At 48.6% G+C, this 23,445-nt stretch overlaps 1 protein-coding gene across 1 annotated transcript in view; it reads right to left on the bottom strand.

Moving 5' to 3' along the window:
- Positions 1–23,445, bottom strand: part of LOC144134475 (uncharacterized) — a 377,143-nt gene that overhangs the window by 137,271 nt on the left and 216,427 nt on the right. Inside the window, exon 113 of the mRNA XM_077667385.1 lies at positions 6,386–6,543. Within this exon, the coding sequence (XP_077523511.1) occupies positions 6,386–6,543 (158 nt within the window). The remainder of the gene's footprint in view (positions 1–6,385; positions 6,544–23,445) is intronic.

A 23,445-nucleotide genomic window follows, 5' to 3' on the forward strand; every position in this document is an offset into this window, starting at 1 on the left:
TTCTAACTCAAAAAAGCCTATTTTTTAAAAATTGTGTAGTCCTAGGTGAAACACCTTCCGTACAATCGTGCCCCGTTATGAGGACAACTAAATATGAATAATTTTTCAAGTAGGGGGGGGGGGGGCGCAGAGCTAGCCCAATGGAGCTCATGCATTCTTGTCGCGTTAATATGGACAGCGATGGGAACAGGGGGAGACGGTTTGCAGTGGTAATGTGCTCTTACATTTTCCGCGCTGCATACATAGCTCTGAACGAAGCTCCCTCTGCAGCTTCTGCTGCAGACACGTGACCAGTGCATGAGACGTCATCATGCATCGCAAGGCGACCACGATAATAATACACTTGGAGCTCCCAGGATTGTGTTAAATCTCCACTTCATTGCATATCCGTATGCGAATAAACAAATTTTAATCACAAACTGTTTTTTAATAATAATAATAATTGGCTTTTGGGGAAAGGAAATGGCGCAGTATGTCTCATATTTCGGCGGACACCCGAACCGCGCCGTAATAGAAGGGATAAAGGAGGGAGTGAAAGAAGAAAGGAAGAATGAGGTCCCGTAGTGGAGGGCTCCGGAATAATTTCGACCACCTGGGGATCTTTAACGTGCACTGACATCCCCAGGTGGCCGAAATTATTCCGGAGCCCTCCACTACGGCACCTCCTTCTTCCTTTCTTCTTTCACTCTCTCCTGTATCCCTTCCCTTACGGCGCGGTTCAGGTGTGCAACGATATATGAGACAGATACTGAGTCATTTCCTTTCCCCAAAAACCAATTATTATTATTATTAAAAAATACTTTGTGATTAATTCTTTTTTTGTGCATGTGTGCTACGAACCGTTTTTAAGGACGGCTCGCTTTAAGGGCATATTTTTTTTTTCGGGAACCAAAATGTCCATATCAGCGAGGCACGACTGTATATCCATATGCTGTATTGCAGTATACAGGTGGGCCTCATTGAAGGAAGACGAAGCAGTAGTAGGCAAAGATGAAGACCACCAATCGCAGGGGCATTCATTGGGAATACATTTATGCGCCAAGGGATATGCCTTGAAACCTGTGTGCGATTTTATTCACGGGTATACAATTGCATCAGGTCGATTCTTATGCTAAAATGTGAAGTCACGGCTTCTTCATATCCTTTTTTTTTTCACCTTTTTCATCCAAATTTGCGTCTTCTTCACAAAATTATCCAATTACTCCACTCCTTACCCATGTGTGCGTTTGTATCAACAATGTACCCTGGCAAATCCCCCACCGCGGGTAAGTGCCATTCAGCCAGAAGCCATCATCATACATTTATGCACAAGTTGCCCTCGGCGTTTCTCCGTAGTTTTTTTTTTTTTCCGCGTACCAGGGCCGCTTTGCTAACGGGGAAAGTGCGGCGGTAAAATGCCCGCGAATGCTTTCCCTTTCACGAAACAGACAAGAGAGAAAGAAAGACGAAAGAAAAGAAACAAACAGAACGGGGAAGTCTTTCGACATCGTCTCGTGATAACCTTCCCAACAATCTCAACATATACCCCCCTGTCAGGATACATTTTGCTTTCTCATTTATTTTTTTCCTGCTGTCATTAATTTTGCAAGCGCATGTCACGAAACTTCCGCTCACACGATGGCGCAACCCCCTGGACCGTGCACATACTCTTGGGGGGGAGGGGGGGGGGAGAGGAGGAACAGACGCGATCACGCAATTAACGGGAACTCGACACAAGCGCGGGCTGGCGCGCACGGGTCTCTATTAAGTATTCCACGCACGCGGTCAAGGCGGTCTTCTGGGTGTTCCTAGTTTCTCCCCCTCCCCCTCTTCTCTCGCTATTAAAGAGGCAATTGCGATAAATGAAGTAGGCCGCTTCCTTCGCACACATTCACGCGTACACTATAGCGCACACTATAAGCGCAGATTTAAACTCAATGGCTCGATGGTTAGAGAATTGAAACACATTTAAACAGCTCGGATACATTTTTCTTTTTTTTAAACCTAACAGGCTGTCACGCCTGAGGCGACCCCCCCCCCCCCCTTCCCCCTTTACATCTACCTTTCTGTCAAACTAGGTGAGGATCCGGCGGTTTAAAAATAGATGCGGGGTTAGACTGAAGACATTTTGTTCCTTTTTCTGTTCCTTTAAATGAGATCGTCGTAAAAAAATGACAAAGAAGGGAGTGATTATAAGCGGAGTCGCCGGTTGCTGTGCAGTTTAGTCTCGCTAGACTATGCAACGTAGCTCAGAAGGTGATGAAATTTCGCCGCAGAAATAATTCCCTCGCTATGTCCACTGCATGCCGACCTTGACCGCAAAGCTGAAATTGCACCACGGAAAAAGGAGGCCGCCCTATAAATAGCGACGCGTGTGTCGGCCAACCGTGCAAGAAAAACAATAGAAAAAAAAACACTGAATTTGAATCGGTTTCCTAAAAGGCTTAATACTGCAGAAACTCTATACGTAAAAGAATGCTGTTATATATGTATAGAACCTACAGGTTCTGAGCTATAACTAAAAAATAAAAAAAAATCAACAGAAATCTATAATTAGAATGTCGAAAATTGAAGGGAGCGACTAGGTTTGCGCTGGAATATTGATCTTCCTCACTTATATATGTATACTGCGCGCAGCAAGTAAGGAAATGTGTGCATTTTGTCTATAGAAAAAAAGCACATCGTTAAAAGAACGCGGGCAGCTTCGAACACAGCCGCGTCGAATGATCCAGTCTCGCAAATCATTTTTGCGCAATGAAAAAAAAAATGGTTCGTATTGCCGCTGATCTGCTTTATTTCTTCTGTTCGTAAACACTTTTATACGGTACTTCTTGGGGGTGACAAGATTTCTTTGTCGCATAATATATGTCGTACAGACCTATTTCGTCACAAAATTAACGGTTATTTCAGTGGGAGGGACGCAAGCTACACCCAATACGCCTATGTGGGAGTAAAACGAGTGTAAGCTCTCCTCTAGAGCACTCCATTTTATAAAAGGGGGTGCGATAGAGGAGAGCTTACACCAGTTTTACACCTTTCTGTATCACACGAAAGGAAAGCCCACTAACATATATAACGGAGTACGGAGTTTTATGGAATAAGGCATGTGGGGCAGACATGCAGGTCAGTTCTGCTCACAAGGTTTAGACGATCGAGAGATAAGGCGCAGATAAGAAGGGTTACAAAGGAGGAAGAAGAAATGTTTTCCCCCCAGCGTTTAAAAATGCAGTACGACTTGAAGCTGGAAAACTAATGACAAACGTATAATTACGCACTGTGCTAGCCGCCGCTTCCGTTCAGGAGAATAGCACCTTTTTTCTTCTTTGAATGTATTTCATGAGAGTCTTCCGCAATACAGTGAAAGAGTTCGCCCAAAGCTGCTGCCTTATGCGGCGTCTTTGCGGCAACATTTATAACACACGAGGCCAGCTGTACCCGCTTTAACAAACTAGGCAGCCGCAGATGTCTCGGTACAACGAGATATATCACCCCCGTGCGTGAACTGCGTGCAGTACGAAGCAACGTTGTCTCACTATGTTCGACTCAACGTTAATAATAATAATAATTGGTTTTTTGGGGAAAGGAAATGGCGCAGTATCTGTCTCATATATCGTTGGACACCTGAACCGCGCCGTAAGGGAAGGGATAAAGGAGGGAGTGAAAGAAGAAAGGAAGAAAGAGGTGCCGTATAGTGGAGGGCTCCGGAATAATTTCGACCACCTGGGGATCTTTAACGTGCACTGACATCGCACAGCACACGGGCGCCTGAACGTTTTTTTTTAAGGAGGAAAAACGCTAAGGCGCCCGTGTGCTCATGAGCAAGTGTCTTATAATAGGCCGTACTAAAGCGCGTGTCCGCAGTGATATACGCATCACGGACAGTGCGAACATTCGCATCCTTAGTGTCGAGTACAATTGATATTGTTGATAAATTTGGTATGGGAAAGCATACTTGACGAGGTTCGTAGCAGGATCGCGATGGCCTCCGAATTTGATCTGCCTTTGCTGGAGAACCTGCTGCGGTGGCTCACTGGTTAAGGCGCTCGGCTACTCAGTCTGATTGCCAGAGTTCGAAACCGGCCGCATTTCGATGGAGAAATTGAATAATTTCGACCACCTGGGGACCTTCAACGTGCACCGACATCGTAGTGCGCGTTAAATATCCCCAGGTGGTCGAAATTATCCCGGAGCCCTCCACTACGGCACCTCTTTCTTCCTTTCTTCTTTCACTCCCTCCTTTTCCCTTCCCTTATGGCGCGGTTCAGGTGTCCAATGATATATGAGACAGATACTGCGCCATTTCCTTTCCCCAAAAAAACCAATTATTATTATTAGTCTGTCGCGCATTGCCGCAGCTAGGGATGCGTAACGATAAGTATTCAAGGGACGCGCTTGATGCGCGGGTATTTCGTTATTCCGGGAAAGCATCGACCGCTCGGTTCGTTCAAGCGGGTACCGCAAGCCTCGCATTCCCGAAGATAGCCACGCGTTCCGAGTCATCAATTATGCATGCGATACTCACAGAAAACAGGTCTCCAGTCGCTCAAACACGCACACGCTCACCACGTCGAGTCTGACGCCTCGGAGGTGACTGAGTTTCGGTATTCCGGAGATGAGGCATCCCGGAATAACGTGCTTCCGTCTCTTCGTTGTCTCCGAGAATCGTGTGATGAAGTGCGCGCGATATATCATACTACGTCCTGAAGACGTGCCCGTATACCGTCTATACCCATATCACGGCGTCGAAACCATTGGGTGCGCCGGTGTGCCGGAACACGCAGTTTTTTGCACCCGGTTGGTTTCGTCCCACCCTTGTAAAAATGGTCTATAGACTTCCTATATAGACTCCATTGCCTTCCTATAGATATTTCTCTTTGTCCATTCATAGTCTATTGGCTGTCATAGACAGAAGTCTAATAAAAGTATATGGCCATAAAGCTGTAAATTGTCTATAGACTGTCTATAGGATTTGTACTGCCTATAGACTGCCCTCTAGGGTTTGTCCCTATACAGTCTGTAGACTTTATAGACAGAAGTCTAGGGACAGTCTATAGACTGCCTAAAGAATTTTTTTAAGGGCAACCTTTGAATTAAAAACTTATTTCAGCCGTGCTTCCACCAGCCGACGTTAGTCCAATGGGTTGATGAGATTATATATGTGGCAAAACAACGTTATATATGGGACGTGAGAAAGCTGCAGTATAGAGACCTCCAGATTGATTTCAACGACAGCTATACAGTGTTCTTACGGGTGGACCGCACACGGCAAGTCCCAGCACACGGGCGTTCTCACATATATTCCTACTCCATTAATAATGACTCCTGCGGAATGGTCCGAAACCGACCACTTCTGCTGAGCAACCGAATGACGCGTACACAGCCAATGCGACAACTCATTTCTTGACTGCAGGCCGAATGGTTCCCGTTGGGTAACGCCTTGTTATTGTGCAGGAGCTGTCTCACACCTCGGCGGCAAGGGATAAAGGAAGGAGTGGAAGGAGAAAGGAAGAAAGAGGTGCCGTAGTGGAGGGCTCCGGAATAATTTTGACCACCTGGGGATCTTTAACGTGCACTGACATCGCACAGCACACGGGCGTCTTTTTGCATTTCGCCTCAGTCGAAACGCGGCCGCCGCGGTCGGGTTCGAACCCGGGAACTTCGGCTCAGTAGCCGAGCGCCCTAACCAATGAGCCACCGCTAACCACTGAGCCACCGCGGCGGATCCAGCTTTTAAAGTTCGTTTCGTAAATCGGGAAATTCAGCGGTAGCTTGCGTAAACGTTGTCAAATAAAAAAAAAATCCTCCGTTCATCGCTTAATTAACCCCTTCCTTCAACTCCACCAAGGCCGCGACTGCTACCGCCCATTTTCTTTCCTTATAACTACCAATAACACCTACACAGGCGCGTAGCTGTCTGCGAACGCTCATGCCACAAGCTACATGCTACGGATCAAGTGTGAACCCGCCGCGGTGGCTCAGTGGTTAGGGCGCTCGACTACTGATCCGGAGTTCCCGGATTCGAACCCGACCGCGGCGGCTGCGTTTTTATGGAGGCAAAACGCTAAGGCGCCCGTGTGCTGTGCGATTTCAGTGCACGTTAAAGATCCCCAGGTGGTCGAAATTATTCCGGAGCCCTCCACTACGGCACCTCTTCTTCCTTTCTTCTTTCACTCCTTCCTTTATCCCTTCCCTTACGGCGCGGTTCAAGTGTCCAAAGATATATGAGACAGATACTGCGCCATTTCTTTTCCCCCCAATACCAATTATTATTATTATTATCAAGTGTGAGGCCGTACCACGGCAAAGCTTTGAGGGCGACAGCAACAGCTATCGCTGTAAAAATAAGAGGGGAAGCGAGGGGAGAGAGAGAGAGAGAGAGGTAATACGCATGCGCACAAGTACTCACTGAGCGTGGCGGTCGCGAAGTGCCTGGAGCTCGTTCCTGAGCGAGGTGGCTGCCGGTTGGGAGGCCCAGTCCAGGTAGGACAGCACTGGCTCCGCTTTCCTGCCGGCCTCGTCCACTTGCTTGCCCAGGGGCTCGCCGGTCACCTGAGACAGCAGGCTCTGCAGACGTCGGTGTCACACCGGAAGAGAGTGAGGAGAAGAAGGCTTTCGCGAGATCAAGGACGCCGCGCTTCAGAAACACACGCGCGCGCACAGACACACACTTCGCTGTCGATCGGAGGTGGTCAAGGAGGGGTCGAGGTTATATCCGTCACCAACACGAGGAGATCGCACTGTACAGTTGTCACTCTACGACTGTGTATAGCTTTGGAGGAGAAGTGAATCAATTGTGAGATATATAGTTGTCAGGGGGTCTCTTCTGCTAAACTGGCCACAGGTCTCTAATACTATTTTAGTGTAGCAGACGACGCAGCGCGCAGACGGCCAGCTTCGCAGACGACTGTTTTTGCAGACGAGATACGTTGCAGACGGATGATGAAACAAGGTCGACGAAATCCGTCACCGATATGAGCACACAGGCAACGCAGATCGCTCTAAAGAACTGTGAAGGAGGAGTGTCACTTCTGAAAAGACCAGTCAGGGGTCTTGTCTGCTAAACCGGCCTCTACCGTTATTCAGTGAAACAGACGACGAGCTTCGCAGACGGAAAAGGCAATGCCGCACGAAACAAACGCACACGCGCAGACGACGGAGCAGCGATTCGAGAGCCTCGTGTAGCCGGAAAAATCAGAGGTCTCGGAAACGTCCTGTCGCGGCGGCTAACAGCTAAAGGGGGAGTGGGGGCGGGAGGTTTACGCGGGGGGTTTTAGTGCCTCAGTACACAACGCGATACGAACTGTTCGTAGATGAAACCGATGAGGAGGACGAAGTGTCACAAGCCGGGGGGAGTCGGAGGGGGGCGTGCCATCGTCGGTCCACGGCCGTCGAAGTAGTCCAGGAACACGGTGGCAGAAAAAGGACACGCGAAGAAGTCATCAGACGGTGTAGAACTGTAGCGGTAGGTCCACGTTTATAGAAGACGGAGGGAGTAGCCGAATAGGTTCACCGCAGATGTATACCCACTACACACACAGTCACGTCGGGTATTTTCTGCGAGAGCCGGTCGCCTCAGCGCAGACGATAACACTAGCAGACGACGATCCGGTCGGCGCCGAAGAGCACATGCAGACGGCAGAGAAGAATACGCGGCGCGTTGGATGACGCGTCTTCTGGCTTCTTCGGCGCTAAAGAATTGTGGAGAAAGCTGCCGCGCTCGCGGGGTATATACACACGGGCTAGTTTTTATGCTGGCCTGGTCGCCTTCGGCCAAGGTTTTTCGGAGAGAGGGAAAAAAAAAGAGGAACAACGCGCAACCGTTAGCCCGCGGTTGCGTCTGCCTGCCTCGCACAGACTCCCTCTCCTCTCTCGGCGGGACCGAAGTCCCGGGAGCGCACGGTCTCAAAGCCGGACGCGGCAGGAGTGAACTGGGCGAGCCCGTCTGCTAGCGGATGCTGGCGACTGTTGCTGATGCTGTTTCTGCATGGTGCCCCCTTCTCTTGCTAATTTTAGGGTGCCCTTCCCCTCGTCACACTGCTCGCTGCTGCCAGCCTGAGCTGTCCCTACCCGTTTCCGACGGGACAGCACGCGACGGCCAAAAAGAAAGCTTTTGCTGGAACGAGACCCGTGCACTCCCGGCACACGTGGGGCCGGAACTCTCCCACTACTCTCCCCACCTCTATTTCAAGATAAAACGCTTCTGCTTTTTTTATTTATAAAGCTATAAAACGGCGGATGATATAATCTGAGAGAGTGCGGAGGATGCGGAGGATGCAGAGGTTGCTCCGAATAACTTCCTGGCAAGGAAAAAGAAGGCGTGAAGTGTCTGCAGAGTTGTCTGAATCACGACGATTGCGAAAATGCGCTTCCACAATGCGGCGAAGATTCCGCCGTGGCGGCGACGCCGTTTCCTTTAAGCAATAGTACAAGCATACGATGCTCTGGATGTGAATCACAGAAATTCGGTGGTTCACCTGTCTGTCTGCCTGCACGAGACGAGACAATCAGCAGGTCTTCAATTGTGCGCGTTGTCAAGGGTAGAAGGGTGACTTGCACCGAGAACACGCTTCGCGCCGGTCAAGCGCGGCCGCGAAGACAACTTCGCCACGATGCTCTCGCGCGATGCCGTGAAGCTGGCGTAAGTTTATCCAGACGCAACAACAGCGCGTTTCGAGAACACGGCACTGCCCCCTTTGTCCACTGCTACCTCGGCGCTCCTGGTTGGTTAAGATGTAGATAAGATTGGTGTAGCTAAGATAAGCTGGTTAAGATGTTGAGATTCTTCCAGAGTGTGGCGGGACTACTGACGGTCAGTCAATATAGGAATGTCTCTGAAGACAAGTGCTTCAAAACTTGCCAGCTGAAACAACCTGAAATGTCTCTCCAAATCCTCGTCCTTGATTAAAAAAAAATGCTTTTAGTTAGTTCACGTATCACTATTTTCCGCAAACTATTACTATTCCACTATTTTTGGAATCTCCCAAGGATTCCTAGGAGTTAAGCGGCTCCTCTCTGGATAAATGAGGCTGCATGGAAGCCCCCAGTACAGAATCAGGGCGTGTCCTAAATGGTTTTTTTCTCTCCTGTATGACAAGGCCTCGTATTTCCGGGCTACTAATGCGTTCTGGCAGTTAGCGCGTGAAGATTGCGTTCATTTTAGACGGTGCCGGTGTTGAACCCAAGGAGCTCGGTTGCACGGACCCGAGTCCGCGTGTCGGGAAGCAAGCGGCAATGCGCGTTCTACGGAAAGGGCTAGGTGTGAAATACTAGGCAGGATCGAGGCGACAACGAAGGTCGTATTTCAAGCCTACACCACTACCAGCGAAGACGCGTCATATGTAGCGCTGGCGAAAGGGCATCCGGCAGCGCGCGCATCGCGACCGCAGCGACAACGACGTCCCTACATTGTGTTCTGGCGTACGCGCCAGGACGTATCGCGTGGCCTGGACACCGAACCGGTAGCCTCTCGCTTGCTAGCCAGAGCAGCGCATATGCGAAGAGGAATTTCGGACAGCAGCTATTAGCATAGTCAGCCTATAGGGAGTAAAAGAAAAAAACACGAAGATTTCACAGACTCATATATCGTTGGACACCTGAACCGCGCCGTAAGGGAAGGGATAAAGGAGGGAGTGAAAGAAGAGAGGAAGAAGAGGTGCCGTAGTGGAAGGCTCCGGAATAATTTCGACCACCTGGGGATCTTTAACGTGCACTGACATCGCACAGCACACGGGCGCCTTAGCGTTTTGCCTCCATAAAAACGCAGCCGCCGCGGTCGGGTTCGAACCCGGGAACTCCGGATCCGTAGTCGAGCGCCCTAACCACTGAGCCACCGCGGCGGGGCCATAGGACGGCCAAAAATGGTTTTTGGAGCAGTTCTTGGAGCAAAAAAAACATGCGTTTCGGAGCAGCTATGGAGCAGGAATATAACCATTTAATAGCAGTAATAGCAGCAATATCATCAATTTGGAGCAACCTAAGAGCGCGAAAGCAGTAAACATTCGTTAAAACAAACTCGCAAAGCTCTAAGTATAGTGGTGTCCGTGAACGTTTTGTTGTCGCAAAGTAAACTAAGAAGCGCTGTGTTTATCACCGCCTAACTCGTAAGGCGTTCGCGACGAGACTCAGATAAATGGAAATCCGGCGTGTGGAAATTTTAAATAAGCGCCGTCAGCCAGCGGGTGGCGCAGTCCACAGGTCAAGCTGCATACTCTGCCACGAGCCAACCAACTTCTGGGCTCACGCGCCACCAAAGCATGCCTCTCGCCGCCACCCTGCATCGCTCAGTATTTCAGACAGTTGTGGCCAACGCGCGCTGCTTACGTTCCCGGCTGTGAAACCAGGCGAGGACAAAGTAATAATAGTAATAATAATAATTAGTTTTTGGGGAAAGGAAATGGCGCAGTATCTGTCTCATATATCGTTGGACACCTGAACCGCGCCGTAAGGGAAAGGTAAAGGAGGGAGTGAAAGAAGAAAGGAAGAGAGAGGTGCCGTAGTGGAGGGCTCCGGAAGAATTTCGACCACCTGAGGATCTTTAACGTGCACTGACATCGCACAGCACACGGGCGCCTTAGCGTTTTGCCTCCATAAAAACGAAGCCGCCGCGGTCGGGTTCGAACCCGGGAACTCCGGATCAGTAGCTGAGCGCCCTAACCACTGAGCCACCACGGCGGGTCGAAGACAAAGCCCGCTTCTAATTCCGCTTCCAAGAAAAACGATGGCTGCGCAGACCGAGAGAGGAGGCATGCAGATTGAAGGAGCGAGCGCCTCTGCCCGTGCCTCACGTTTGTTTCTTCAGTGCGAAAGCCTCGGGGTGCGCAAGTATCAAATTTTTGGTCGCGAATCGAATACTTTCGAGTACAAATAAACACAAAAAATAGAGAAAGCTTTAACAAAACAATAAACGTTTTTCGCAACATATACAGTCATAAAACTAAACATTATTGAGTTAATTCAGGGGAAAAAAATTTACAAAGCAAAGCTCACGGAATGCTTCGCTGTTGTTACGTACTGTACTGAATCTTAAAGCATTGTGAGGTGGCGAGATATTTCCTCACTGGCGGATGTGTCATGAAAGGCAGGCTATTGGAACGACAGCGCAAAACTCAACCAGACGCCTCGGAAACCAAAGAGCGGCAACTTTGTGTTACAAGTTACAACGCGTGCGGGACCATTCCTTTTCACAAGCTTCCTCGTAACGCCTGAAGGCAGAGCGCCGGCTGCGGAATGCAGCCCCAATTCGGACCGTTCTCGACGGGACATGAACCACAGAGCATCGATCTCGCCGCACTGACAGCCACGCGATGAGCGAAAATGCCTCCACAAACCAAAGGCGCGAAAACGAAACTATACCGCGAGAATGCAGCACGTGTCTCGCTGTACGATATGCAACTGCGGAGGAGGTGGGGGTGTCTAATGAAATTTGAAAGGGTCTTATGTTTAATAATAATAATAATAATTGGTTTTGGGGGGAAAGGAAATGGCGCAGTATCTGTCTCATATATCGTTGGACACCTGAACCGCGCCGTAAGGGAAGGGATAAAGGAGGGAGTGAAAGAAGAAAGGAAGAAGAGGTGACGTAGTGGAGGGCTCCGGAATAATTTCGACCACCTGGGGATCTTTAACGTGCACTGACATCGCACAGCACACGGGCGCCTTAGCGTGTTTCCAAAATTAAAGTGCGGTGCGGATCGAACTGAATGAGAATCGTTATTCGCTAACTATTAAAAATCCCGAATATAAATTTGTGTTATAATGAGCAAAAAATCGTATCGGACCCACGTAGTCTCTGGCGGAGCTTGGCGCAATTTATTGCTTTTGGCGAAGCATGGCGCAGCTATTCGCATTTGGATAAAAATGATGCAATTGGCGCAGCTGCGCCCCGCCCTTGTGCAGATTAAGGAAAATGAAAACTTCGGCGCGATAACCGACTCGCACGGTCCCCAGGTCTTCACGTGCTGGGAATCCAGGCAACGTTCGCATTATACGTGTATATTTTCAGCACCCTGAAAAATTTAACTCAATTCGATTCGAAATCAGCTGTGCGGTGGATACGCTGCACGTCGCGGGGTATGGGTGCAGATTTAGAGAGGCGTATATAATGTACGCCATTGCAGTCATTGTATTCGGCCCAAATAAAGCGTCCTTCGCGCGAGGTTAAAAAGTTCGATGACGAAACGTTAAGAAGGCAAGAACGCCTGCTCACAAGTCCATTAAATCGTCGCCAGATGGCACAAAGCACAAAGCTCGCGGTTGAAGCCCTGAGACGACCGGACCGCGGGCCACGCCCCCGCCGCTCTGTTGAACAACGAGCCTTGCGAAACCACGGCCTCCGAGACTGCCGAAGATGTCAGACTTACGACACAAAACTGTCGCAAGAAGCGCGAAACAAGAAAAAAAAAAGCGCGCAATAATTGCGGCCGTTCCAAGGCGAACTATATATGCAGTCGCTGCCTACTGTCTACAACGCCTAATTGCGCCGGCCAATTATTCGATCTACACCAAATTCGGAAACGCGAATTCTTAGAACAGTCGCGCAGCGCTACAAGACGCGTAAGTGCGTGTGTGCATAATGCGCCAGACGAAACTTCCGCAGACGATCAAAAGTGAGGATCTTAGACTGCAAAACACCGTGCTCACACACGCCAAGGCAACGTAAGAGAAGGAAGGACAGAAAGAGAAAAAGGAGAGAAAAGAAAGAAACAAGGAAATAAATAAAGAAGGAAAAACGAAAGAGCGAAGGAAAGAAAAAGAAAACGGAAGGAAAAAGAAAGAACGAAAGGAAGAAAGAAGAAGAAAGCAGGAAGAGAAACAGCGCAAAGAAGAAGAGAAGAAAAAGAAATAAGGAAGAAAGAAAGAAAAGGCTAAAGGAAGGAAGAAGGGGGAAAAGAAAAGAAGAAGGAAGGAAAAAAACAACGAAAGAAAGAAAAAACGAAGGAAAGAAAGAGAGAAAGAAAGAACGAAAGGAAGAAAGAAGAAAAAGAAAGAAGAGAAACAACGAAAGCAAGAAGGGAAGAAAAAGAAATAAGGAAAGAAAGAAAAGACGAAAGGAAGAAAGAAGGGGAAAGAAGAAGGAAGGAAAGAAACAACAAAAGAAAGAAAAAACGAAGGAAAAAAAGAGAGAAAGAAAGAACGAAAGGAAGAAAGAAGAAAAAGAAAGAAGAGAAACAACGAAAGCAAGAAGGGAAGAAAAAGAAATAAGGAAAGAAAGAAAGAAAAGACGAAAGGAAGAAAGAAGGGGAAAGAAGAAGGAAGGAAAGAAACAACAAAAGAAAGAAAAAACGAAGGAAAAAAAGAGAGAAAGAAAGAACGAAAGGAAGAAAGAAGAAAAAGAAAGAAGAGAAACAACGAAAGCAAGAAGGGAAGAAAAAGAAATAAGGAAAGAAAGAAAGAAAAGACGAAAGGAAGAAAGAAGGGGAAAGAAGAAGGAAGGAAAGAAACAACAAAAGAAAGAAAAAACGAAGGAAAAAAAGAGAGAAAGAAAGAACGAAAGGAAGAAAGAAGAAAAAGAAAGAAGAGAAACAACGAAAGCAAGAAGGGAAGAAAAAGAAATAAGGAAAGAAAGAAAGAAAAGACGAAAGGAAGAAAGAAGGGGAAAGAAGAAGGAAGGAAAGAAACAACAAAAGAAAGAAAAAACGAAGGAAAAAAAGAGAGAAAGAAAGAACGAAAGGAAGAAAGAAGAAAAAGAAAGAAGAGAAACAACGAAAGCAAGAAGGGAAGAAAAAGAAATAAGGAAAGAAAGAAAGAAAAGACGAAAGGAAGAAAGAAGGGGAAAGAAGAAGGAAGGAAAGAAACAACAAAAGAAAGAAAAAACGAAGGAAAAAAAGAGAGAAAGAAAGAACGAAAGGAAGAAAGAAGAAAAAGAAAGAAGAGAAACAACGAAAGCAAGAAGGGAAGAAAAAGAAATAAGGAAAGAAAGAAAGAAAGACGAAAGGAAGAAAGAAGGGGAAAGAAGAAGGAAGGAAAGAAACAACAAAAGAAAGAAAAAACGAAGGAAAAAAAGAGAGAAAGAAAGAACGAAAGGAAGAAAGAAGAAAAAGAAAGAAGAGAAACAACGAAAGCAAGAAGGGAAGAAAAAGAAATAAGGAAAGAAAGAAAGAAAAGACGAAAGGAAGAAAGAAGGGGAAAGAAGAAGGAAGGAAAGAAACAACAAAAGAAAGAAAAAACGAAGGAAAAAAAGAGAGAAAGAAAGAACGAAAGGAAGAAAGAAGAAAAAGAAAGAAGAGAAACAACGAAAGCAAGAAGGGAAGAAAAAGAAATAAGGAAAGAAAGAAAGAAAAGACGAAAGGAAGAAAGAAGGGGAAAGAAGAAGGAAGGAAAGAAACAACAAAAGAAAGAAAAAACGAAGGAAAAAAAGAGAGAAAGAAAGAACGAAAGGAAGAAAGAAGAAAAAGAAAGAAGAGAAACAACGAAAGCAAGAAGGGAAGAAAAAGAAATAAGGAAAGAAAGAAAAGACGAAATGAAGAAAGAAGGGGGAAAAGGAAAGAAGAAGGAAAGAAAGAAAGAAAGAAAGAAAGAAAGAAAGAAAGAAGGAAAGAAAGAAGGAAAGAAAGAAAGTGCCCGCCTTGCACCTGACAAGATGTTTCGCAAAGGTCTATGCGCTCGGTGCCAGGAAGTCCGAAACGGGCGTCGCCTCTAAGGACTTTTTATTTTTTTTATGCCCTTTCCTTCCGCTGCGCAACAGAGACGGTTCGGCCAACGGGACCAGCGGCCACACCGGGGGGGGGGGGGGGGGGGGGGATCTCGCGTTGTGCCTCGGCATGAGCGTAGGGACACCTCGATCGATACCACGGGCACTAAGAACGCGCGTCGGCTCACCGCCACACGCCCTAAAAAGAAACAAAGTCGCTCCGAGACAGCTGTGTTTCGGTCCCGTAACAACGAATCCCCCGAAATCTGCTGCGACTTTTTTGTTCTTTCTTTCTTTCAATACAACACTCTCTGTCAGTTCCGTGATGACTGCTGCACGACGTATTATCGGCGGCAGAAGTGATTGAACCGCGCAAGTGGCCTCAAGGTTCCATCGCTGCTGTAGGAAAATAATGAGCCCATCACAAAGCGCGGCTTGCTGCGCTTAGCATCCACCGACGAAGTAAACTATAATAAAAGTGCACGGCTTGACAGCGGTACATCGGAAAGCCACGTGTATTAACTGGCGCAGTCGACAGGATAGGTGTACTGGGACGCGTTGTCGAGGCTCCCAAGAAGTTCACTTAAATGCTTACTGCGATATCAGGTTTCAAGGATTAAAATATTGAACGTCTGCGGTTCATTCACTCTCACTTGCCAACAGATCGCAAGGGAGCATATGCGAAAACAGGGATTCTTTAGTTCGTGCAGCCTGCACTCTTGAGCCATGTGCCGCATGCCATACACTTGATGCAGCATGGTAGCTTAGTTTGGGCTAGTAGGTAACAGTTTTTTGAAAACGCGGCGCAAAAAAAAAGACATGGACGACACAGATGCAGACGGGATGCCGACTGTAACGCCATCTATAATATGGCTTCTGCTTAAGCCATGGCTATAGGAACCTCGGCAGTATACAAGGCGGGCGATCACGCTGATACAAGCTGTCTAATACCCCTGTCACACGGACACTGTAAAGGTACTTTGAACTAATGCTCCATTACTCTAAGGACGAACGCGCGCTGCCACACGGACGCGCCAAAGGACACCTAGCTCAAAGGAGCTTCGAAACAAGGCAGCTCGAGTTCGTCCTTTGAGGCTTCAAGGGAGTACTCTCTCTCCCAGCGAGTTAACAGCACAAATAAATTGAGAAAAGAAACGTTAAATTTTCATTTTATAAATTCACTTCATAAGATTAGTGGTGTTTTAAAATATAAGATCATTTGTTTTGTGGCAGTCTCACCACGCCATACTCTCGTTCCAGATATACGAGCCATTTGGGCTCAGTGTGGCCAGCACTGTGATGTTATGCTCTGTACTTGGAAAATCATGTCATTATTGCAGTTAAAATTGCATTGCTTTAACTAGAGTCACTAAATAAAGACTTAGAGTACCGGCACTCTTTTCTCTTATTGTTCTGTGCCGCCGCCACGATCATTGGTCAGTTTGCATCACGTGATATTTGTTTACACTGCGACGGTTCATGGGGGCTGCCATTTTGTGGCTTATGCGTTTTCAGTCGGGCAACTGTGGTAGTCCTAGTGCTGCGAGTGCTGCCGGTGACCGACTCAGTGACCAGGGATTCCGCGCCTCGCAGCATTTCAGCTGCACAAGAGCATACGAGGATGCCGTTTTGCTGCGTTGTTGGCTGTTTCAACTCGCAGAATGATGGAAAACGCTTCATGCGCTTTCCGCTTTCCATGCCGTACGGCTACGATCCCCGCCGCAGCGCAGGGTGGCTAACAGCGTTGTTTACAAAATGGCCGGGCCAAAGTTAGCGGCGAGGTCGCCGAAGCGGCAATCTGGCAACAATGATAAACAACAAAATGGCCGCCCCTGCTTACCGCCGTGCTGCAGTGACGGTACTCTAAGTCTTTATTTAGTGACTCTAGCTTTAACGTAATACGGTTATAAAACTAATTTACTAAAAAAATGTGACATTTATGTATTTATATGTGCAGTGAGGTTTGCAATTTAAATAACGCTTTTCGCCGATGAGGGCGCTAAAAAGTTCTTGCGAAGGTCGTTCCGCGACCGTGTAGCACGGACGAACTCCCTTGAAGTAGTGCTCCTTTGGGAGCGTAAAGGAGCATTAGTTCAAAGTGCCTTTAGAGTGCCCGTGTGACAGGGGTATAAGGCCTTTCCGTACACAGAAGGCTTGCATGTGGCGTCAGAGGTGGCATTACGGTGGGCCACGGACTGCTTTCCATGGTGTAGGCCGGAGAACGGGGCGACATGCCGATACTGTTCAACCTGTCAATCCCATATGGGTACGGCACCATGGGCAACTCAGCTTAAGCGTTAAGCCTTAAAATGAAAAAAAAGAATTGCCCGACGAGGGGGGGGGGGGGCAGGAAATTTAAACGAGAAAACTAAATTGCCTCACTTGATATTTCTATTAACTTTTTTTTCACATGACCCCTGGAGACAATCAAATGGGAGCCGCGGGGCACTCTTTGCAAGGGGCACATAGGCCGTCACACCACAGTAAAGACGGGTATATATATATATATATATATATATATATATATATATATATATATATATATATATATATATATATATATATATATATATATTACATCGGTCTCAGATCAGCGCGCGTCTTACCAATTAGCCAGCTGGCTGGCACCCGGACCGGTGTGTAGCACAGGCTGCTTCACGCACCTTCCAAAAACTGACGCACACGTATACAGCGGTACAAGAGACAAGAACAGCCCTTCAGCATCAGCTCGATCACTCTAAAACAGAATCAATCGCGCGCACATCTCCCGATCCCCCGCTTTCATTTTTCTCCTTCTATTCTCGACATCCTCTCCAGAATCATCCACGCTCTTCCACCGCACGCAGCGTCGTTGTTGTTGTGGAGCTGCATCGGGGCCAAAGTCCGCGCGCATCGCGGGAACAGCGACTCTCCACCGGGAAGTGTGGAAGAAGGCGAGGCTGAGTCGGTCGCGCGCATAGCTGCTGCCAGGAACGCGCGCACCGCGACAAGCGTCTATAAATACGTGGCCCGAAGGCGCGCTTCGGAGGACCGAGCGCTGCCGCCGCCGCGTTCGGAGGTGCGCGCCATCGGGCACCTCAGCGAAATCGACACTCCGTTAAAAAAGTAGAAAAATAAACGCGCGCGCTGCGATTGTTCGCGCGGCCCGGGAAGAGGGATCGTGCGAAACGCACAGCGCGGAATGCCGACCACGTGAAGGGTGAAAGGAGACACCACGTGACCACGCGTGTTGTTTGTCTCGGCCGGAATTTAGCACCTGTGCGTATGGCTCTTCGGTACGAATGAGGAGTGGATGGAGCCCGGGGCAGAGAGCGAGGATATCACATAACAAAGGGGAAGTGGTGTTGGAAGAGGGTTCATGCTGTTCACCTTTGGCCAGCCGGGGCCGGCCGACTGGCAATGGCGCTTTCAGGCAGCACATGTAATCGGCCCAATATTGGATATATATTGGCGAATGCTGGTCCTACAACTGACCAGTGTGAGGCCATCTCTTTCCAATATTGGGCCAATTACCTGTGTCGCTCGGGCTCCGATAAGCCACATGCAATCATCAAATATTACAGTTGAACATCGTTATTACGATGTTGAAGGGTCCCCGCGATCACTTCGTTATAGCCGTGGCTTCGTTATAGACCGTGTTGACAGAGCTTCCAAGGGCTTCATTCCTTCGTTATATCCATTGCTTCGTGATAAACCGTTTCGTTATAACGAGGATCTACGGTAATAATAATAATAATAATAATGTGGAGAGATTATGACTGATCTATATAGGAAGAATGCGCAATACCAAAGAATCAGAAGCAGCTTAGCATATCAGCACTGTTTTATTGTTGAAGGGTCCCCGCGATTACTTGGTTATAGCCGTAGCTTCGTTATAGACCGTGTTGACAGAGCTACAAGGGGAATCGTCATTCCTTCGTTATATCCACTGCTTCGTGATAAACCGTTTCGTCATAACGAGGATCGACGGTAATAATAATAATAATAATAATAATAATAATAATAATAAGTGGAGAGGTTATGACTGATCTATTTAGAAACAATGCGCAATACCAGAGAATCAGAAGCAGCTTAGCATATCAGCACTGTTTTCATCCAAGTTTTTATCCTTTTTGCGTTCTCATTCACCTCGGCACCACGGGTAGCCGCGTTTTTCGATACCACATAGTTTCGTATTTGCACTTTTTCGCACTGTATGTCCGGATGAACGACAAAAGATCCGCGATTCCTCGCAAGAAAAGAATTAAGGCTGCAACAACGACAACGACAAACATAGTCGAGTTAAGCGGGGCGTGGCGACACAAACGAACGCGGCTCGCACTGTGCTGTCATCCACTGCGCACTTATCAACGTCGTCTGTTCCGCTGCGAACGTCGCAGCACTTCTGCCGTCCCCCAACGCGCGCTGCTCCAGTAACGCTAGCTTTTATTAACGCAAGCCCCTAGTTGCACAAAAAAAGGATAACGCAGACGTTGCACAGACTGCCTGTACGATACTACTGATCAACTTCGATACGCACAGCGGCAAGGAAACAAAGACGCAGACGAGACACAAACGACATACGCGCTGGTGTTTTCCTCTTCGAACCGACGCGAAGTATGATGGCGACGACCTCTGCCGCTGGCAGGATGCGACGAGACTTGGCGATACAGCGGCACGCGTCTTCTGTGTTGCTTGGTTGCTGCTGCTTCCACGTTCACTCACCTCGCGTTATCAGGGAGGTATATATGACTGCGCCCCACTTTTACGACTAGGCAGCACAAAGCAGGATAAAAACGGCGAAGGGAATCCCTCTTTTATTGAATTTCTAAGGGCGCAGGCGCCATTTTGTAGTCCTGCATGGGCTAGTAAGGAGCGTGTATGCAGTCTTGTTCCACTACCCTATACGCACTGTTCCGATGCACGGCTCGAACGAAGCGAGCTTCGGCAGCTTTGGTCCAATGGTTGGAGGAATCCCCCAAGGTGGAGTATAGGTTTGTAATAAGGGAATAATCACTCATTTGTAGCCGTATGGCTGCGCGTAGGTGGATGCCAGTGAGTAATTACTCCCTTATTACTTCGGCAGCTTCTTCGCTGAAACAGCGCGCTAGAAAATCAAACTTACGCAGCCGAAATAGCTATAGATCGGAAGTTACGTATCAGCAAAGCCTTCTGCTATTGGCTAGTCTCGCGAGCTGCTTCCGGGCGACGGGCGAAAATTTTCTGCAAACCGAGAACTATGGTGTACTTGAATACTAGCTGGGCCTATACACCCAGAACCTTATCGACGCGATGAGTGATAAGGGATCCGCGGCTGCAAGCACATCGCGCGAAGCCATCGCGCTGCGTGTCGCCGCTGTAGTTATCGCCTCCTGCGGTTTCCACTCAACCAGTACCAATCTATAGCAACAGCTTTCAGGCTTACTACAGATGCTAACACAGGGACCCAGGAACAGCTAGGGAAATAGGGAGGGGGGGGGAGAGGCGGCGGTCGCCTCCCCCCCCCCCCCCCCAAGTCCCCAACTGCTTGCACTTAGATCAGATTTCTGACAAACGCATCAATTCTAGGACGTTAGTATTTTTTTAGAAACTTGAACTTTCTTCCCCAGTAAAATTCTTTTCAAACTGGCTAAAAAAGCGGCCGCGGTGGCTCAGTGGATATATGGCGCTCGGCTGCTGACCCGAACGACATGGGTTCGATCCCGGCCGCGGCGGTCCAATTTCGATGGAGGCGAAATTCCAGAGGCCCGTTTACTGTGCGATGTCAGTGTACGTTAAAGAACCCCGGGTGTTCGGAATTTACGAAGGCCTTCGCTACGGCGTCCCTCATAGACTGAGTCGCTTTGGGACGTTAAACCCCAATAAACCATAAACAAATTGGTTGAAAGTTTCTGTATACGGGCATCTTGGCTTCGGTATGGTCCCCTGACTCATTCGGCCCCTGGAATTGAGAAGACAGGCCGAAGGTTCGAGTCCCCGCGCTCAATCAGCGCGGAGAGCACTTTTCTCCGCTGCATTCCATCCGTGACGGCCGGACGACCCACCGTCGCCAGTGTGAAACTCCCCTGGATGTCCCATGGACGTCCAAGAACACAGGCCGAAGGTTCGAGTCCGCGCGCTCAATCAGCGCGGAGAGCACTTTTCTCCGCTGCATTCCATCCGTGACGGCCGAACGGCCCACCGTCGCCAGGGTGAAACTCCCCTGGATGTCCCATGGACGTCCAGGACGTTCATGGGACATCCAAGGGAGTTTCAGTGCCCATTCAGTACGCGAGACTGCGAGTGTCTGGCACGAACAATGCACACAGTATTATTAGGCGGAGTGAACAGATTCACTCCACCTAATGCATTCCGTGCTGTCGCTAAAAGTGATCGTATATATAATAACAAGCGGGCCCCGAGCCGAAGCGCACGCGGTCCGACCGGTGACACACGCGTATCATCCGCGCGGGCGACGCGTGTACAGTATGCAGGGAAAGGATCGATCGAGGCGCTAGGCGTTTCCCCGGACGCCTTGACGTCTGGTGCCCCCCCTCCCCTCCCCGAAGGTCGCACGCTGATGCCCTTTCGCTGCAGGCGCCACCCACCGGGAGGACAGAGAAACGGGAGCTACACGCGCACGCGACACGACTCGAAGAAGATCGAGAAAGACGCCGTCACCATATACTTATAGACCATACGCTAAGGCGGCTCCAGGTATTGCGAAGACTTGTCCTTTGCGCCACCCCTATACGTACTCTCTGAAAGCCTGTTCGATAAATTCCCAACTGGGCTGTCCCCGACCGCCTTCACAAAAGGTCAAAGATTGTTTCACGTGCGGCACTGCATGAGCGTTTGTGAACAGAGTATACGGTAAAACCGATTAAAATCTCGCGCCTTTTACGTCGGTAACGAAATCGCACCTTCCAAATGGTCGATAAGGGAACAGGATATGAAAGGCGGAAGTGTGTGCACACACGCGGCCAGCGCGGATAAATTATTCGTTGCGTTGTCTTGTCAGGAGCGATATGATTAATGCAGCGTATAACGGACGAGCTGAGTCCATCACGAACAGCCGCCGCGAGCTGTTTCCGCGCCTGTTCAGCTATTTATTCGATCAGGGACGCCGCGGAGTCGAAGGGAGCGGCACGTTGTTGCTGTTCAAATGTTCTGCGCACTATAATCACGCTCGTGACCATTATCACCGTTGCAATTGGACTCGAAATATAAGCGCACGTCAACAGCAGCGGTTTCCGAATGCAGGGGTGTTCCGCAAAGCTACTGAGTTGACAATTTAAAAAAAAAAGGAAACTAGAGAGCAGCGTACGCGAGGACGAATTAAGCGATGCATATATGCAGCGGACTTTCGAAAACGAGAACTCGCTTAATTTGAACATCCGGTTTATTCGAACTCACGTTTGGTCCCCGTCAGCACGAAGCGACTCCCCTTACTTCCAACTCCGAATAATTCGAACACAAGTCCAGTCTCCTTCCCAATGGGCACTGAAACTCCCTTGGACATCCTGAGGACGTCTGAGACGTCCTGTGGACGTCCACTGAAGCTCCAGTGCCCATTGGGTTGTTGGAATTGTCGAAAGTGGATTATATGCTAATTCATATATCACCGATGGCCGAGAGTAGAAATGTAGTATTAAGGCTAATCTTATTTGCCCTTTGAGATAGGTAAAAGTTCCGCGGACAGAACCATGCAGAGCACAGCGATTGACGTCGAAGCGCAATTTCTAAAGACTCCCTCTTGTGGGAATGTCTTTCGCGCGCGTCCCCCCCCCCCCCTTTAACAAAAAAAAAGAAAAGGGCGGGAAATCGCGGAAAAACTCGGTAGTGCGCCCGGCCGCCTCGGCGCACTGATAGCGACTGCGCATGCACGGACCCGCGATGCCCGGGTTCAACGCGACAATCGAGAGCACGTTAACCATTACAATTGAGTAATTCGCCACAAGAAACGACACGACACGCCGTCTGCTCTAAAATCCAAAGCCGCGAGATCGCTGCGCCGCCTGTGGGTGGAGAGACGAACTACGGAATGCGTGCGCGACAGTTCATACCAGATGGAGTTACGAGACCGTTTAGATAGTTTAGAAAATAGGAAAGCGCAGGAGCCTGTCAGCTGCCAAAAATTTCTATTGCAATACGTAGTGCTTCGTAGTGAAGTCAGAAAATATGCAGGACTAAAGTCCTCTGTGAGGTTGATCAATCGCTTCGGTTTACGACCTCTAAGTTCTGCATAACTGCAGTAAATTTAGACCAAGTAAAATTTCTCTCAAGCATATGTGAAAATCTGGCAAGCTTTATGTTGCTTTATACGCAAAAAATTAATCCTGTTCTATTTTGCACAATAGCACTAATGGCCAGGTTTATATGGGGTGGGGGGGGCTAGGTCTAATATAGAGGTTTCGGTTTGATTTGGTTTATGCGGATTTAACGTTCCAAAGCGACTCGGGCTATGAGGAACGCCGTAGTGAAGGGCTCCGGAAATTTCGACCACCTCGGGTTGTTTAACGTGCGCTGACATCGCACAGTACACAGGCCTCTAGAATTTCGCCTCCATCAAAATTCGGCCGCCGCGGCCAGGATCGAACCCGGGTCTTTCAGGTCAGCACGCCAAACTGAAACTTTTATATACATTTAGCCGCTGCGGTGGTTCAGTGGTTATGGCGCTCGGCTGCTGACCTGAAAGATGCGGGTTCAATCCCGGCAGCGGCGGTCGAATTTCGATGGAGGCGAAATTCTAGAGGACCGTGTACTGTGCGATGTCAGCGCACGTTAAAGAACCCCAAGTGGTCGAAATTTCCGGAGCCCTTCACTACGGCGTCTCTCTTAGCCTTGGTCGCTTTGGGACGTTAAACCCCCATAAACCA

This window comes from Amblyomma americanum, chromosome 5 (assembly GCF_052857255.1).
Source record: "Amblyomma americanum isolate KBUSLIRL-KWMA chromosome 5, ASM5285725v1, whole genome shotgun sequence".
Classification (NCBI taxonomy): domain Eukaryota; kingdom Metazoa; phylum Arthropoda; class Arachnida; order Ixodida; family Ixodidae; genus Amblyomma; species Amblyomma americanum.